The sequence below is a fragment of the Labeo rohita genome, chromosome 12, assembly GCF_022985175.1.
Source record: "Labeo rohita strain BAU-BD-2019 chromosome 12, IGBB_LRoh.1.0, whole genome shotgun sequence".
NCBI lineage: Eukaryota > Metazoa > Chordata > Actinopteri > Cypriniformes > Cyprinidae > Labeo > Labeo rohita.
Genome location: NC_066880.1, coordinates 978,671 through 997,267, shown reverse-complemented (window position 1 = coordinate 997,267; position 18,597 = coordinate 978,671). Strand labels below are relative to the sequence as shown.

At 33.0% G+C, this 18,597-nt stretch overlaps 1 protein-coding gene across 1 annotated transcript in view; it reads right to left on the bottom strand.

Moving 5' to 3' along the window:
• The window catches only part of LOC127174491 (testican-2), a 46,445-nt gene extending 30,488 nt beyond the window's left edge, over positions 1 to 15,957 (bottom strand). Inside the window, exon 1 of the mRNA XM_051124947.1 lies at positions 15,694 to 15,957. Coding sequence (XP_050980904.1) covers positions 15,694 to 15,867 — 174 coding nt within the window. The 5' untranslated portion in view covers positions 15,868 to 15,957. The remainder of the gene's footprint in view (positions 1 to 15,693) is intronic.
• Positions 15,958 to 18,597: the final 2,640 nt, after the last annotated feature.

The following is an 18,597-nucleotide window of genomic DNA, read 5'->3' as shown; positions in this document are numbered from 1 at the left end:
TATATATATATATATATATATATATATATATAAATAAAATTAGACAATAAATAATTATTTTTTTAATGTAGTTAAACAAAAATTTTTAAATGTTAAACAAAAAATAATATGTAAAATTAAAAACTTTTTTTATTTAGTTTAACTAAATTTTTGTTAAATAAATGATAAACAAAAAAAAATAGGCAATAAATAATTAAAATACTTTTTTTAAAATTTAGTTAAACAAAAATTGTGTTAAGTAAATGTTAAACAAAAAATTAAATGTAAAAAAAATTAAATTAGGCAATAAATATTAAAACCATACTTAAAAAAAAATGAGTTAAACTAAAATTTAGTTAAATAAATGTTAAACAAAATCAAATAAACTGTAAAAAAAAATAATAATAATATTAGGCAACATTTCTCATTTTAATTTAGTTTAACCATATATATATATATATATATATATATATGTGAACTATAAAAATACATACATACATACATACATACTGTATTTTAGCTATATCAGTCCAGCCCACATGAATGATGTCATGTGACAACACATCACATCTACTATTTGTTATTATATAATATTTCACATCTTTTTTTCTGTTTAATTCTACAGGAAACACTGACTCTGCTCATCCAACACTTTCCCTTTAATAACTGTAGAACAAGCATCAAACTAAATCTGCTTGCAGGAGGTTCGTTATTTAAAATGAGAACAAAGACTTTCTTCTAAAACATCTTTATCTCAAAGGCACTGAAGCGGCCTCATCCTGAGGGTAACGTGTCTTTACCTCTAACACAAAGACTTCCTGCACCCACTGCGTCAGACAAGACCTGAATTTAAAAGGAGCGAGGAGGAAGCGCTCGGTTATTAGGTTTGATATTCCGAAGCCGCACGTTCGCGTCAGACGTGATTTACGATTCTTCAAAAGACGTGGTACCTGGAGATCCGTCTGTGTCTCACGACTTCAGTCTGAGATCATATCGCCGCCTTAAATTATTCCCAGCTATCTGAAAGCCGATCTGACACCCGAGAGGGTTTCCAATGAAGACTTTCAGATCTGAACGCTACACAAAATGCTTCACCGCATGAGACCGCGGTTATACAGCACTCACAAAAACCCACAAGAAAGGCTTTCGCTGTCAAAGAACAGCGACTCAGTCCAGTGAAAAGACTGTGAAATAATCCACCGCATGTTCACATCCCACCAGATCTGACAAATCAAAAAAACTCCTTTACTCTGGGAACTGAATGTCTGTTAAAGTAAGTTAAACTACTGACATGTTTGTATCTTTCTTCCTGAATAATAACACTTTTAATGGCTAGAATACTGAGGTTTGCAACCAACCTGCTGAAAACGTGCTCATCCTCTGCATCAGATTTGTAGAAATGTGTCATTCCATCACTTGCTCACCAATGGATGTGAATGGGTGCCATCAGAATGAGAGTCCAAACAGCTGATAAAAACACCACAAGTAATCCACACCACCCCAGTCCATCAGTTAACATCTTGAGAAACGACTAAAAACAACTTCAGGCTAAAATATAAGTCCATAATACGTAATAAAGATTCCTCTAATTTGTTCTTTGCCTCAAAATCCAGCCACGTATTTGTTTAGAGCTGCTTTGGCTTGTAAACGGTGCAGATTTCTCTCCTGATTCAGACCAGACTGCTTTTTTTTTTTTTTTTTTTTTTTTTTTTACTGGAGGAAGCTTTATTATGGATTATGGACTCGTATTTTAGTTTAAAACATCTTGATGGATTTGTTTCAGCTTTTGTCTTCTCAAGATGTTCACTGATGGACTGGAGTGGTGTGGATTACTTGTGGATTATTGTAATGTTTTTATCAGCTGTTTGGACTCTCATTCTGACGGCACCCATTGGCGAGCAGGTGATAGAATGTCACATTTCTACAAATCTGATTAAGAAACAAACTCATTCTAATCTTGTATCAGTAATGATCTGAAAAGATGATATTTAATAGCAAAAGAAATGTGTCATTCCATCACTTGCCCACCAATTGATCCTCTGCAGTGAATGGGTGCCGCCAGAATGAGAGTCCAAACAGCTGATAAAAACATCACAATAATCCATAATAACACTTTCTCCAGTGAAAAAGTGGTCTGGTTTGAATCAGAAGAGAAATCTGCACAGATCAAGCACCGTTTACAAGCCAAAACAGCTCTAATGTGAGATGTGAGACAACAGAAGATGGACTTTTTCATTGGAGGAAAAAGAATTGTTATTATGGATTATAGACTCAATGTATTTTAATTAAAAATGTCTTAATGTTGAATTTGTTTCAGCTTTTGTCTTCTCAAGATGTTAACTGATGGACTGGAGTGGTGTGGATTACTTGTGGATTATTGTAATGTTTTTATCAGCTGTTTGGACTCTCATTCTGACGGCACCCATTCACATCCATTGGTGAGCAAGTGAGTGAATGACACAATTCTACAAATCTAATGAACAAACTCATCTTAATCTTGAGATAACAGGTGATGAATTTTTTCACTGGAGGAAGTGTGATTATAGATTATGGACTCAATGTATTTTAGTTAAAAATGTCTTATGGATGGATTTTTTTCAGCTATTGTCTTCTCAAGATGTTAATTGACAGACTGGAGTAGTGTGGATTACTTGTGATGTTTTTATCAGCTGTTTAGACTCTCATTCTGACGGCACCCATTCACATCCATTGGTAAGCAAGTGATGGAATGACACATTTTTCCAAATCTGATGAAGAAACAAACTCACCTACATATTGCACATTTTCAGCAACTTTTAATTTTTGGGTGAACCGTTTCTTTAAGCATGTTCAACGTGACCTCACACTGTACTAACAATGCATATACACTGTCACTCAAAAGTTCGGGAAATAAGAAGTCTCTTATGCTCATCAAGGCTGCATTTTTTTTTGTTCAAAAATACAGAATAAAACTGTAAAATTGCTAAATGTTATTACAGTATAAAATATTGGTTTTTATTTTAATATACTTCAAAATAGAATTTATTCCTGTGACGCAAAGCTGAATTTTCATCACCTGTTACTCCAGTCTTAAGTGTCACATGATCCTTCAGAAATCATTCTAATATGTTGATTTATTATTAGAATTATCAATGTTGGAACCTGAGATTCCTTTTTTCAGGATTCTTTGATGAATAAGTTAAAAAGAACAGCAAATATAAATCTTTTCTAACTAAGTAAATCTATGCTATCACTTTTTATTAATTTAACACATCCTTGGTGAAAAAAAAAGTATTAATTTCTTAAAAAGAAAAAAATAATACAAATTTACTGACCCCAAACTTTTGAAAAGTAAAAATGTCTTACTGTTAGAAAACCTTTCTATTTTAAATAAATGCTGTTCTTTTTAACCTTTTATTGATTAAAGAATCCTGAAAAAATGATCACAGGTTCCAAAAGAAATAATAAATCAGCATATTAGAATGATTTCTGAAGGATCATGTGACACTTAAGACTGGCGGATTTCAACAGCGGATGAAAATTCAGCTTTGCATCACAGGAATAAATTATACTTTAAAGTATATTAAAACAAAAACCATTATTTTATATTGTAATAACATTTTGCAATATTACATTTTTTTCCTGTATTTTTAATCCAATAAATGCAGCCTTGATGAGCATAAGAGACTTCTTTGAAAACATTACAAGTCTTCCCCTGATCACAAACTTCTGAGCGGCAGTGTATATCCAAGGTGTTTTAGCATTTGCTTTATATTTCCAGTTCTGCAACAGAGCCAATATGCCAGAAATCTGTACAAGTACTGTCTGTCTCTAGAAATATTAACAAGCTGACACACACAAATCTGTCTGCTCAAAAGCAAAGCTGTTTCTTGCATATGCATGAATGTGAGAGTGTGTGTGACATTATGCTAATGTGTGTTGACAAACTAATGTGGATCATAGTGTGTGCGTTTACTATCCATTGCTTACTAAATGGCGCATTTCAGCTAACAATAACCCGTCTCCATGCACGAACATAATAAAAATCAACAAGCACAGTGAGATGAACAGACCTCCTGCTAAACAACAGCAATCCTGAAGCATAATGACAACTACATTTGTATGTTTTATGAACTGAGTGCCGTTAGCACGTGCAAAACACACTGGAAATTACATGTGTAGACTGTAACAAATTATTTTTCAAAGTGCAAATGAAAAATTATTGGAGAACATTTTAGTAGAAAATACGGCAACAGTTAACAATAAGGTGTTGTTTTGTAAAGACTAGTTAATGCATTAACTAACATGAACTAAAAATAATAATTTTTACAGCATTTATTAACATGTTAATGCAGAGCCCTATGAAATATTATGTTTGATTTTTTACCAAATTCTGTTTTTATTTTCCTGGATTCCGTTTTTTCCATTTTAATTTTTCTAGACTCCTCTTTAATGGTTCAATTAAATTGTATTAATCAAACAGCATGTCTAATTAAGTAAAATCATGAAACTTCAACAATTCAGCATCAGTTTATTAAAAGTTGTTTAAAAATTCCATGTTAAGGGTTTTATTTTTACCTTCCCTGATGTTTTATTGTTAACAAATTCTGTGTTCTAGCAAGTCTAATTATTTGAATGCATAAAAACATGTTTCATTTATTCTTACAATAGCCTTATGAAATGTTTATTTTTCTCAGGAATTCTGTTCTGTGCATTTTTCTGGTTATCAAATGAAGGCATAAAGCATTAATTTCATTTATCTTTTAAATAATGAAAATTAAATGTAATTTTTGGCAAATAAAGGGGGATTAATATTACATATCATATTAGTCCATATCGCAATTTAATTTAAGTGTACTGACCTACTTTTGATTAATTCATCTAAACTTAAAATAAAATAAATCGTGACTTTCCACCTTAATCTGTAAATTCCGTTTTTGTGTTACTTGCAGTTTCTTTGCATTTTAATTAAAATTATTAAAATTATTTTTTACACCTTTTATTCAGTGCATGTTAAACTGAACTGAAAAATAAATCTGATTCTGAAATCTGAAAAAGTAGCAAAACTAAAAAAAATTAATTTCATCCTACTTACTCATGTTCCTGGACCTACCGTGAATTTTTCATCAATGCATGTCATTTACAAAATGTAAAAAATTAAATGCATTGATAAAAAGTAACATGCATTGAAATAACATGCATAATCTTTTATCAAAATGTAACAACCTATTTCACCTCTCAAAGAACATTCCTTTGTGGCTGACGTCATATATATTCATATAGACACACTTTTCATCATGCATCCAAATCCTGATAGATGTCTTAGTCTGTAACAGGCATTAAATGTGCATGAAAATGCCAAAAACTTGCTTTGATGTGCATCATCTATACTATCTTTTAAAAGCAGCATGCACCCCTTTTAAAAAGTCTGTTAACCTGCGTCAGTGCAGCAAAACATGTAAGCAGTGCAGGGCAGACACATCGGCCACATCGCCCTGAGCGAGAGCAATTACCCACAATCCCCTGCTGTCTGACTGCAAGCATATGCAGAAGGACAAACACGGCTTGCGGCTCAACTCCTCAATGTCCCCTTCAGTATGTGCCGGTTTTATACAGCGTCTCTGAGAGCTGCTGCAGAGGGGGGGAAACGGCTCCTGATGATGAAACTTTAAAGGCCAGGTGCTGAGAGCAGATGCATCATTAAGAATTAAGCACAATCATGGCAGCCATGAAGCAAGAGTTTATGCATTTACATCCACATTAACTTCCTGAACAAACCAGCACGCTGTAAATCTAATGAGAACAAGAGTCTGCCTCTGAATAAATAAAGTACAGTCTGTTTGACGGGAAAAAATGAATCAGTAAATAAAAGCACAGAGAACAACACTAATTCTGCACATAAACCACAATTACTTTGTGCGACAGGGTTTCGAAAACAATTTTTGTTTATCTACAGTACTTCCACTTGTACTTCTGAATATGGTAAATATTCAGTGCCATTGCATATTATTAGCATTATCAGCATTTGCACCAAATTGCATATTTTTGTTCACTTTTTAACCTTACCTAGCACAAACTAGTTATTAACTAACACCAATAAAGATTAATAAATACTAGTGTTGTCACAATACCGAAATTTTGACTCTGATATGATACCTACCTAAAATATCAATACTACTACTGAACCGATATTACAACAAAAACACAGAATGAGGGGTAAAGTAAATTAATAATATATGATCCAAATGGAGGTTATAGATATTTTATCTATACAATATAGATATTTTACCCCCTTTTAAAAAAAATAATAAAATAACGAACTAAAGGACAAATACAATAAAACAAAGACACAAATGAAATAAACAAATTTGACATTTGAATGAAATTGAAATTAAATTTGTTTTATTCCCAAATTCTGTTTTATTTTTCCAAATTAATTTGAATTTTTCTGGATTTCGTTTTTCCTATTTTGAATTAGTTACATTAAAAAAATAATAATTAAAAAGCATGTCTAATTAAATGAAATAATGAAACTGAGTTCTATTTTGATCAAATTCTGTGAATCTGTTTTCTATTCATTAGATTGTAATAAATAATCAAAAGCATGTCTAATTAATTTATAAAGCTTAATTAGATTTTATAAAGAATGTTTTTTTCCAGAAATGCTGTCTTGTGTATTTACAGTTTTCTTGTAAATATTCCTTAAATATTGCTTTAATAATATCTTTATTTTTAGTAGTAGTACTATCATTACATTAAGCAATATTTCCGTCCGAACTTTTATTTTGACGGGCTGCTGCCTTCACGTTTCTGTTTGTATATGATATGAGAATGGGTTTTCTCAAAATTAACGGTAAAATGCTCATGAACTGTAGTTTCTATGACTGAATCGTGTGATTCCGTCCTTGTTTTCGGATTCGCTTTAATCATAGAACCCTCAATTAACAGTGTTAATATGGCTTTTATCAAAATGCTTTTTTAAAGTAACGGTACTTTTAAAATACAAAATCGTACCGTTTTTAAAAGTAGGGTATCGCGATACCTTTTTAGTACCGGTATATCGTGCAACACTAATAAATACTGTAACAAACGTATAGCTAGTTAATGCATGCATTAGGGCCTTTCTATAAAGCAATGGCATTAAAACACTAGCAACACTTGTGACATCCCTACAGTTGCCATAACAACTAAAAGATAAGAAAAGATGATCCACTATCTCTGACAGCTACAAGATTCCTGTTCTTTTGTGTATAATGTGCCCTGAATGTAAAATAAACCCCCAGTTACCTCAAAGTTTAAGGAAAATTATACAGTTATATATGCACAAGAAATTAGCATAATATATAGCAGTGCTCATGCCACACTCACTTCCTGAACCACTTACCATATATGGTCAAAATGTAACCCAGGGTCGTTTTAAAGCCGAGATTCTGAAACACTGACATTTCATCATGGGTGAGGCTGGTTTAGTCTACCTTTTGGACCAGATAACCTGGGTTAAGTCTTACAGAGAATGAACCAACATCAGATCTGAGAATAAACTGTTGAGCAGTAAACAGAAGAACACAACATAAGCTGCTCTTTTGAGCAGGGATATCCATTTGTAACAGATGCCACAACATAAACAACACTATTAGGACACGCCAGCAGATTACGAGGACACAAAGAGGAACGTGATCGCAAAATGAAGGCATCTCATCATGACTGAATCAGCAGATACAAAAAGACAATCAGGCTTTAAGTAATTACTCACTTTAGCAGTCGAGTTTCTCATTAACACACACAAAACCCAAGAGCACAGACTTCAACACCTACTGAGAGGTCTGACGCAGAGACACGTCAGCGCAAAACCAAGAGACACAGGCCTGTGTCTCTATCAGTGTGATTCCAGCATGATTTTCTGCTTTTACTGATCTTCTTTTCTCTTTTATATACCACAACAGCTAAACTGGCTATTGAAATGGCTCTTTTAATTTATAAATTGGAAGCTGAATTGTTCACAACACACAGACGGCATTTCCAGATCTATAAACGGCATGACTAAACAAGCCTTTGCCAAACCAACATTCAAAGATTGCCTTGTCAAACTTTTCTAGTTTAAAATTACAATTGCTACATTGCAATTTTGCAATCTTCCTGTTTGTTACATTTACATTATTATTTATTCATTTAAGCGATGCTTTTATACAAAGAGACTTGCGAATGAGCAATACTAAGCCAAATGATTCATCTAGGGTTTCTGCACGTTGGTGAAGGAAATTGTAAGACTTTTTAAGATGTTTGTAAGACACCCTAAGAATGCAAACTCTAAATGTAAATGTCTTGCATCAGCAATGCTTTAAAGTTTGCAACTTTCAATAGATAATTCATTTAATTCATTTTACAAAAATCATCTGAATATGAAAATAACATTTACTATATCTTCTGATCACAATGCAAAAAAAGTGCCGTTTTTCCTGAGTATTTGCATTTTGTTTGCAAGTGCAAATGTCTAATGATTCTTCATTTAAGAGTCACACTTGGCTCCCTCGCAGTCAAAAGTGACCGAAGCCTTGAAATGTAACTTTTTGTTTATTTCAGGAAAATCATTGTAAAATATTTTTGTTCAATAATATTTTCTGATTATTATTTACAATTTTGAGGGGATTTTATGACTGTATGCAATATTTATAAAATTTTAAATTGCTGTTTTTTTTCCCCATTAGAATTAATATATATTCATTTATATAATATTTTTATTATTATTTTTCAATAAATGCAACATTTTACATTAAAACAGAGTGAATGGTTTTAAAATACATTTTTTTGAAGTGAGAATTATGCCATTTGGTGATACACATTTAGACATCCTAAAAGACTACTGTCAAAGTTTAGATATTTTTTATATATATATCAGGTTGCATTATGATTACAATCAAACATTAAAATACAAGAAAATTGCTCTCCCCATCTCACATATTCTCAAAATTTGCTCTGCTGCATTTTTATCAGTTCATTTCTATGTGTGTCTGTGCGTCTATTTTGCACTCTTGATATTTTAGAGTGTCAGCCCTTGATTGCTGTGCACTTTTTTTGCACAGCAGCTGATTTGTAAATGGTACCACCAAAAGATTCTCTGAGTTTCTGTATTTTTTTGTATTTCCCATTCATTTCCTATGTCGGCCATTTTTGACCGTGAAGGAGCCACATGTGACTTTTTTTTTTTTTGGTGACCCTTTACCATATCCGAATCATGTCCATGATATTTTTGTGTGTTCACATAGCTAATGCAACAAAAGTCCCCAAGTGTCATCTCATTCTGATGAAGCTACGATTTTTTAAATTTCAAAAATATACATTTTTTCAGTCAAAAATGACCGAAGAGGCCCAGAGGGTTAAACTAAGACACTAACTTCAGTAGCCAAATGGCATAAAATAAGTCTGTTTTAATGAGAAATTGATCAAAATGAAGCAAGCTTATGATTAAAACAACAACAAATATTTGCCAATATGATCAGAAAAATCTAATTAATTCAAAGAGAAAACAACTTTTCATTCCACACTGCTTGGCATTGCTAGTAAATGTCACTTGATTTAAGGATGTTTAGATATTTGTATTAGAAAACAAACAAGAACACTGAGGAAGGTATTTTATTTCTTGCACTGCATGCAACATTTAATGCCACGACTTTGAATTTAAGACTTTATGCTCCAATTTAAGACCTTTTTAGGTGGAGGAAAAGCAAAAGCAGAAAGCCTGTCATTTTAATTTTACATAAAATGATGCACAACCCTGTTATCTTCATCTAAAAAAATAAAAGAATTTTCAAACTACATTTTCCTTAAACATTACTTACAGAAGCAAAACAGGTTGCAAATGTCAGCCTGGTTTGTTCACACTTGACCAGTTCCCTCAATTTGCTGTACGGCATCAGCAACACCACTATGTTATCATTCAAAAAATGATTTACAAACAAAATCATCTAAATCAGTTATAATATCTTCCCTATTATTTACACCATGAATGAAACAGTTGCACGCTACAAAATACCCTTCATCTAATGTATTCACAGCAGTTGCAGCAAATCATTCTCAGCATATTCCCCATATCTTTCTGCGAATCAACCATCTGTGCAAGACGCTGCATTATCAGTCAAGAAATCTGTCTGAAACATGACTGCAAGATAACACGATTCTTCTTGGCATAATTGATCGTGATGAGACGCCGCTTTCCCAACGGTTGTCTCAGGAATAGTGCTGTTATTAATAACAATGATGCCATGCTGCAGAGCTATTAATCAATCAGCGCTTCGGCACGCAGATATCGTTCAGCGTTTGACTGATGCTTTACTTCAGCAGCTTCAGCTAATTGTGCTTGATCTGTTCTGAAGTTTGAGATTTGCATCGTACTATGCGAAAACAGGCGATAATGTGACACGAGTATCAGTCAGCTGCTTACAGAGGTGACTTTTTCTCTGCAAAGCAGACAGATTTCAAAATACTGTTGCAATTTTAGTATACTATAGTACACAGGGTCTAATACTAGCATGCAGCAAGCACAAAATGCAACTGCAATATCACATGGTTTAAATCAAATTGTGACCATCACTGATGTAAGAATCACTTGTTGTTCAAATCAACTAAATCTACTCAAATTTATTATCAGAAGCTTAACTAGAATGCCTGATGCTTTTATTCTTCAGGCATCCATGTGCTGACATATGAGGAATATTCCTCATAAAACTTTAAAATTAAAATATATCCATTAATAACAATGTTAAACAATGTAAAACATAACAAAAACAACAAAATGTAACATAAATCAACATGAAACACAAGAAATAACAATGAAACAATGTAACAAAACAGCATAACAGCATAAAACAAACAACAATGTAACAAAACATCATAAAGCAACATAAAACAAAGTACAGTCTGTACTAACAAATACAATGACGTGCAGCATTAGAGTGAAGTAAGTGATTTCTGTAAAGAAGAGTAATATGAGGCTAATAGACTGTTTACAGTCTTATGAGTGTGAATAAACATGTCACACAGAAGCATTAGTCACACACACGTTTCTAGAATGGCATATGGCAAGCGTGTGATGACTGTATCACAATGCATCAGCTCATGATTTACATTATAACACTCTAGTTTTCACCTCTGACCAGCGTGAAAGTTGTTGGGAACGACTGAACAAAGACGTGAGATTCATTTATTCACACAACATTCATCATGTGCCAACATATCCTTGTGTATTCAGCTCTCTAAAGCGACAGACAGTATTTTAGTAGAGATGCACCAACTGATCGGAATTAGCCAGTTTTCCACATGATTGGCCCTGACTGGCCGATCAGTCTGCCGATTCCGAGCCAATCCGTTTTGATGCCACACTTAGGCGACTGATATTGTATTTATGTGGTGACAGATGAAGCTTGCGCGGCAGAAAATGGAGAATGTGTGAGAGAGATTTGTGCAGAAATCAAAGCAAATGAGTGCAACAGCACTCAGAGAAAGTTACAGATGCATACTGCAGTAGAAAAAAATATCCCTAAATGATAAAATGATATTCCTTAAATATCAACATGACTGCAATGTGACACTGATTTTATACAATGGTAATTCAATAAACAAGAAGTTTAAATTAAGAGACTTCCATTTTAGACAAAGATTAAATTATTTATGCATTTGAAATTTTGCAGTGTAAATGCATTTACAGAGAATATCTGTAATTTAGTCCAGATTGGGGGAATTGTAATGTTTAGTAATTTTTTGTTATGTAAATTTTTGGCATTGGAAAAAACGTATATATTTTTGTTTGTATATGCCGTCAATTCGGAATCGGCCAAGAAATTTGCAGTCGGTGCATCTCTATATTTTAGGAAGCATAATAAATTAGCCATCTTGTATCTTTGCCCCTTTAATGTTTTGTTTTGGTATTTGAGCACATGTGAGTTCGTCTGCTTCATAAATCATTCAGTTTGAGATCATAACCATGCATTAAAAGAATAGTTGACAGAAAAAGGAAAATAAATGCAACCTCAGGCAATCAGAGATTGGAAAAAAGTATATACTTTTGTTTGTATATGCTGTCAGTTCTACTTCTTAGAAAGAAAATCCATATTGTAAAAAAAAAAAAAAAAAAAAAAAAAAAAAATCGCCAGGTCACAAAAAAAAAACGGCCAAGAAAATTGCAATCGGTGCATTTCTATATTTTAGGAAGCATAATAAATTAGCTGTCGTGTATCTTTGCCACTTTAACATTTTGTTTTGGTATTTGAGCATGTGAGTTCCTCTGATTAATTAATCATTCACGTTGAGATAATAATCATGCATTTAGAATAGTTGACCCAAAAATGCAACCTCAGGCAAACCGAGATGTAGACAAGTTTGTTTATTCATCAGATTTTTAGAAATGTGTCATTCCATGACTTTCTCACCAATGGATGTGAATGGGTGCCGTCAGAATGAGAGTCCAAACAGCTGATAAAAACATCACAATAATCCACAAGTAATCCACACCACTCCAGTCCATCAGTTAACATCTTGAGAAAACTGAAACAAATTATGACATTTTTAACTAAAATCCAATTCCATAATGCATAACGCTTCCTCTAGTGAAAAAGTCCATCTCCTGTTGTCTCTCAAATCAAACTCCAGCAACATATTTGCTTAGAGCTGTTTTGCACTGCTTATAAATGGTGCTTGATCTGTGCAGATGTCTCTCCTGATGCAGACCAGACCACTTTTTCACTGGAGGAAGCATTATTATTGATTATGGACTGTATTTTAGTTCAAAACGTCTTATCTTAAGGATGGATTGGAGTGGTGTGGATTACTATGATGTTTTTATCAGCTGTTTGGACTCTCATTCTGACGGCACCCATTTACATCCATTGATGAGCAAGTGATGGAATGACATTTCTACAAATCTGATGTAGAAACAAACTCATCTACATCTTGGATGGCCTGAGGGTGAGCACATTTGCAGATTTGTTTTATACGGTCTTTAGTCTCTGTGGATTCAAATGAAAAACCCCAGTGGTGTTCAGCAGCTGAAATAAAGAAACAAGCCTGTTCGTTCTGAAGAATGAGTCAGAAATGAGTTGATTTTAGAGCCATACAAAACAACAAAACCTTTAGTGTGCCAATAGCAGAACTATAATTCAGCCCTCAGACTAACCAATCAATGGCTGCTAATCTAACGAGGTTACCTGAGACCAACCGAGCAGCCCAAACCAAAACTTTTGCTCTAAAAACACGCAAACACAATCCCCGTCACCTGAGTCAGTCCTGCGCTGATGGACGGTTCCCAAGGTGTCTTTCTCTCAAATAAATAAACACAAAACACACAATGTCTGTCTCTGTAGCGCTAACTCATCCAGACAGCAGGGCCTCGGGGAGCAGACGAGACTTCAGCTGTCATTTCTCACCAGCTCTCGCTCGTTTCCTCCGTTTCCCACTCTCTCTCTCTCTCTCACTAACAACGCGATGGAGATGAGCTGAGATTATGTGTGGAAAAGAGCAGGGAATGATTCCTCGCTGCTCTGGCGAAAAAATCATTTTCAGAGTAACAACTAACGAAGCTCATGAATTCAGCATGCTTATTAACATACATTGCTCTCACAAAAACAAAGTTATCCGTATCTGTTTGATTGTGTCTGAATTGAGTTTATCACCCTGACCGATGTTAAGGTGATTTTCATAATGTTATTGTCATACAATTGTTGGACTTTTCATATATAGTTTTTATTAATTTTTACTTATTAGCTTAGTTTATTTAGTTTTAGATCAGAGGTGGGTGCTGGAATGAAAATTAAAAATGTTGCCTTGGTAAGTAGCTGAAATAAAGTGTTGTTTATATTTTATTTCATATTAACGTTTATTTCAAGTAACAAAAATGTTTTGGTTTTAGGTAACAATATCAACCCTGATCAAAACTCAAAAGTTTTTGATTTTTAATGTTTTTTCTTTTCTGCTCACCAAGCCTGCATTTATTTGATCCAAAATACAGCAAAAGCAGTAAAACTGTGAAATAATTTTACTATTTAAAATGACTGCTTTCCATTTGAATATCTGTTAAACTGTAATTTATTTCTGTGATCAAAGCTGAATTTTCAGCATCATTACTCCAGTCTTCAGCGTCACATGATCCTTCAGAAATCATTCTAATATGCTGATTTGCTGTTCAAGAAACATTTATTACTATCAATATTTAAAAGAGCTGAGTACATTTTTTTCAGGATTAAATGATGAATAGAAAGACACAACAATCAGCATTTATCTGAAATAAAAACCTTTTGTAAGATTATACACTACACCATTCAAAAAATAATAATAATAATAATACTTTTATTTAGCAAAGATGCTTTAAATTGATCAAAAGTGATGATAAAGACATTTATAATGTTACAAAAAAGTTTTATTTCAGATAAATGTTTTTTTTTCTGAACTTTCTATTTAATCAAAGAAACCTGGAAGAAAAAAAAACTACTCAGCTGTTTTCAACAATAATAATTTTATATATTATATTATATTATATTATTTTTGAGCAGCAAATCAGAATATTAGAATGACTTCTGAAGGATCGTGTGACTGCTAAAAATTCAGCTGTGAAATCACAGGAATAAATTACATTTTAAAATATATCCAAATAAATAACAGTTCATTTAAATAGTAAAAATATTTCGGAATTGTACTGTTTTTGCTGTACTTTTGATCAAATAAATGCAGGTTTGGTAAGCAGAAGAGACTTCTTTAAAAAAACATTTAAATTCTAGTTGCTAATAACTACTAGATAATTATTTGCATGTTATGGTCAAAAAATAGTTCATATAAACATCTAAAGTGAATAGCTTTTAATGCTATATCAGCGTTTAAGGAAAACAACATCATTATGTACATTTTTAAAAATGGACACATTTGCTCTAATGAAAAAAGTAACATTTAAAGTATTTTTGTCACCATAAATCTAAGGTGGATGAACCAAGAGTAATCCAAACATTATAGTCCACTAAATAACAGGCTATTAATATTCTTTATCGACAGGTATTAGTAAATTCATCTTACTTTAATTAAAATATTTAACAAAATTTAATCGATTTAATTAAGGAAACATATGTGGGTCAATGTTTCCAATCAATATATTGTGCATCTCTAATCACAAATTAAAATGAATAGGAACATTAAAGCAACATAAGGGAAGACAAGACTACTATTTAGATACATAGTTAGATAGATAGATAAAAATAAATTTTAAAAAAAAAACGATTAACTGAATAGGGGTTAGACCGGGGCTAGTTGTCACAACGTCTGTATAAGTAACTCTGTACATCATGTTCTTTTTTTGGGGCAACATAGATGAATTAAAAATAAAACTTATTCCCAAAATTCAGCATGATAAAGTGATTTATTGTTTTCACTTTTATAATCTGGCAACCTAAAATACCTAATAAATTCGCTTGTTTTGGCATTTTTGTTTACCAAAAAACATATATATATATTCTTTTCAAATCAGAGCCTGTGACAATATGCGCCTTTTTTAGGGTCAACGGACGGAATATTTATTCCTGTCAGTAACGGTCGAAACGTTCAACAGCATTTTTGTAGTCAAGATTTGAAGATATTTGTCGATAAAGAAAACTGACTTTAAAAATACACCCTTACAATGTTGTAAATCAGTCAGACTATTTGTTAAGTTGCAATTAAAAAATAATAATAAATCGATATCAGTGTGAAGGCGGCTAAACTCACGTCTCTGAAGCGGTTCCAGTGTTTGACGGTGCGGCTGTACTGGTGGACCGTTGAGAGCCACTGCTGCTCGTCTTCCATGAAATTCCCGCCGCCGTTCTCCCGCGCTTCTCTCGAGCCCGCCAAAGACGCGCTCAGCGTCACGAGCAGCAGCTGAAGAACAGATAAACCTCGCATTATGAGCCGCTTCTCACGAATAAACACACCGGAGAACCGAGGCGACCGTCTGATCTCCGCTCGGGTGACGCGCAACTGAAGAATAAGAGAGAGAGAGAGAGAGAGAGAGAGAGAGAGAGAGAGAGAGAGAGAGAGTCCCGCGCGCTGCGTCAATCTGCGCGCTTACGCCGCTGATCCAGCAGTGCAATTCATCAATTAATGCTGATCGATCGTGATTATTGATTTCGCGATTCTGTGATGAACAGAACGTGCAATTAACAACATTTAGTCTGTTTGAAAGAGCAATTTATTACGTGTACGGTCACTTTTGATCAGATCAGTTCAACCATATTTGACCCTGGACCATTTAGCAATAGCCAACAATACATTGTATGGGTCAAAATGATCTTTTTATGCCAAAAATCATTAGGATATTAACCCTTTAACTGTCACCCCCCATTTTTTTAAATAGGCATGAAAGTGCACTATTCGAGGTTAAATTATTGTAATTCATGAACACACTGAAATACAGACTCTTTTCAAAGAAGACAGTCAGCAGGTTATGCCAGAAGTGGAATTTTTTAAAAAAAAAAAAATATTAATAAGTTATAGAAGTTTATATTTACTAAAAAGAAAATGCACTGTACCGTTTTTATTTTATGTTATATAAAATACATATTTCACATAACAGGCTTTACCCTAAATTTGATATCAAATTGAAGCCTTACGTCTAAATAAGTTATGTTCCAAATTTGAAGTTGATATGAAAAAAATTGAGGTTCCTGTAAAGTTTGTTTGGGGCGTTATACCACAAACAGCCACCGGGTGCCATACAAACTCTACAGAATTTTGTAAAATGCATTTTTCTGTCACAAACGTCTAAATTTCTCTGTCAATTTTACTTCTATCACAAAATAACCACCAAATATGAAATCCTGAGACTCAGACCTTTCCAGTGACATGTTTTCTGTCAAGATTATAAAAAGTTTGGACTCTAAAAGACCAAATGCATTTTGTAATATGACACTGGACGCGCTGCTAAGGGGGAGGAGACCGCCAAAAGACTTTACAGTACCATTTCCATGGTAACACAATGTCCGATTTCAAAATGGTTTTCATAGAATGATTCTTGGGCTTCTAAGCCTTCAAATGACATATAATTTATTGATGATTACTAAAATATTTGATAGAGAAAAAGGACAATGGAAAAAAGAGCGCCAAGCGTCCCACAGGTGGCACGGTGACAGTTAAAGGGTTAAGATCATGTTCCATGGAGATATTTTGGAAATTTCCTATACATATATATATCAAAACTTAATTTTTGATTAGTAATAGGCATTGCTAAGAACTTCATTTGGACAACTTTAAAGGCTATTTTCTCAATATTTAGATTTTTTTTGCACCCTCAGATTCCAGATTTCAGATTTCGGCCAAATATTGTCCTATCCTAACAAACAATATAATCGAAAACTCAGATGATGTATGAATCTTCAATTCAGAATTTCAAAATTTCAAAAAAATGGACCTTTATGACCTTAATTTGTCATCAATTAATGTTTACATTTAGGAAATAGTGTCTTCGATTGGATTCAATAACAATAAAGCACAAAACGAGCATATTATCATTTTACACATTTACCATAGTAACATCATGGTATTTTTTACAATTAACCATCTTTTTCAACACAAAAGTAAATTTATGGGCAAGACTTCCGTTTCATTATTCAATAATCAGAAGAATAACGTGTAGTGAACAATAAACTGCTCTACAAATCAGTGTGTTCATAATTAAGATAATACATTAAAATAATATTACACAGTACACTGTAAAAAAAAAAAAAAAAAAAAAAAAAAAAAACAATTTGTTGAGTCAGCTTAAAATAATTTGTTACCCTGCTGCCTTAAAATTTTAAGTTCAGTCAACTAAAATAAGTTTAGTCAGCTTGAAATTTGTGTTTGCTAAACTTAACAGATGGGTAAGTAACCCAGCTGCCTTAAAATTTGAAGTTGATTCAACTCAAATATCGTTGTCACTTAGTATAATTTAACATTTCAAGTTGAGTAAACTGTTTTTGAGTTGAATCAACTTCAAATTTTAAGGCAGCCAGGTTATAAATTATTTTAAGTTGACTCAACAAATTGTTTTTTACAGTGTAGTTTGGAATATCAAGTAGCAAAATGAGCTGTTTTGTACAGCTAAAAATAGCTCGATGTGGATGAGACCCATAACATTTACAAATGGCCATGTCCACTCTTATGGGAAAAAGATGGATGGGTTAGGAACCTGGTAAACATTCAAAAGAAGTTTCTTATGCTCAACAAAGCTTGCTTTTATTTATCAAAACTGTAATATTGTGAAATATGGTTGATTTTTAACAACATAACACTAGTTTTCGGGGACACATGGTCCTTCAGAAATCATTCTAAATTAACTTGCATCACAAACATAAGTTATTTGAAGTTGTAATAATATTTTACAATATTACAGTTTTTATTGCATTTTTTGATCAATAAATGCAGCCTTAGTGAGTGTGAGAAACTTAAGAACACAAATGACGCCAGTTATGTCAAATAGCTCCTCATTTGCCATGATTATACCATGGTACCACCACAATACCACAGAAATTACCCAGACATAAAGAGGATAATCTTTACAACACTTACAAGTCCAGGCCTGTGGTGATACCGTGGTACAGTGATGGTATTGATGGCAATAATAAAACTGCTGATAAATATTCACAAAACTATTTT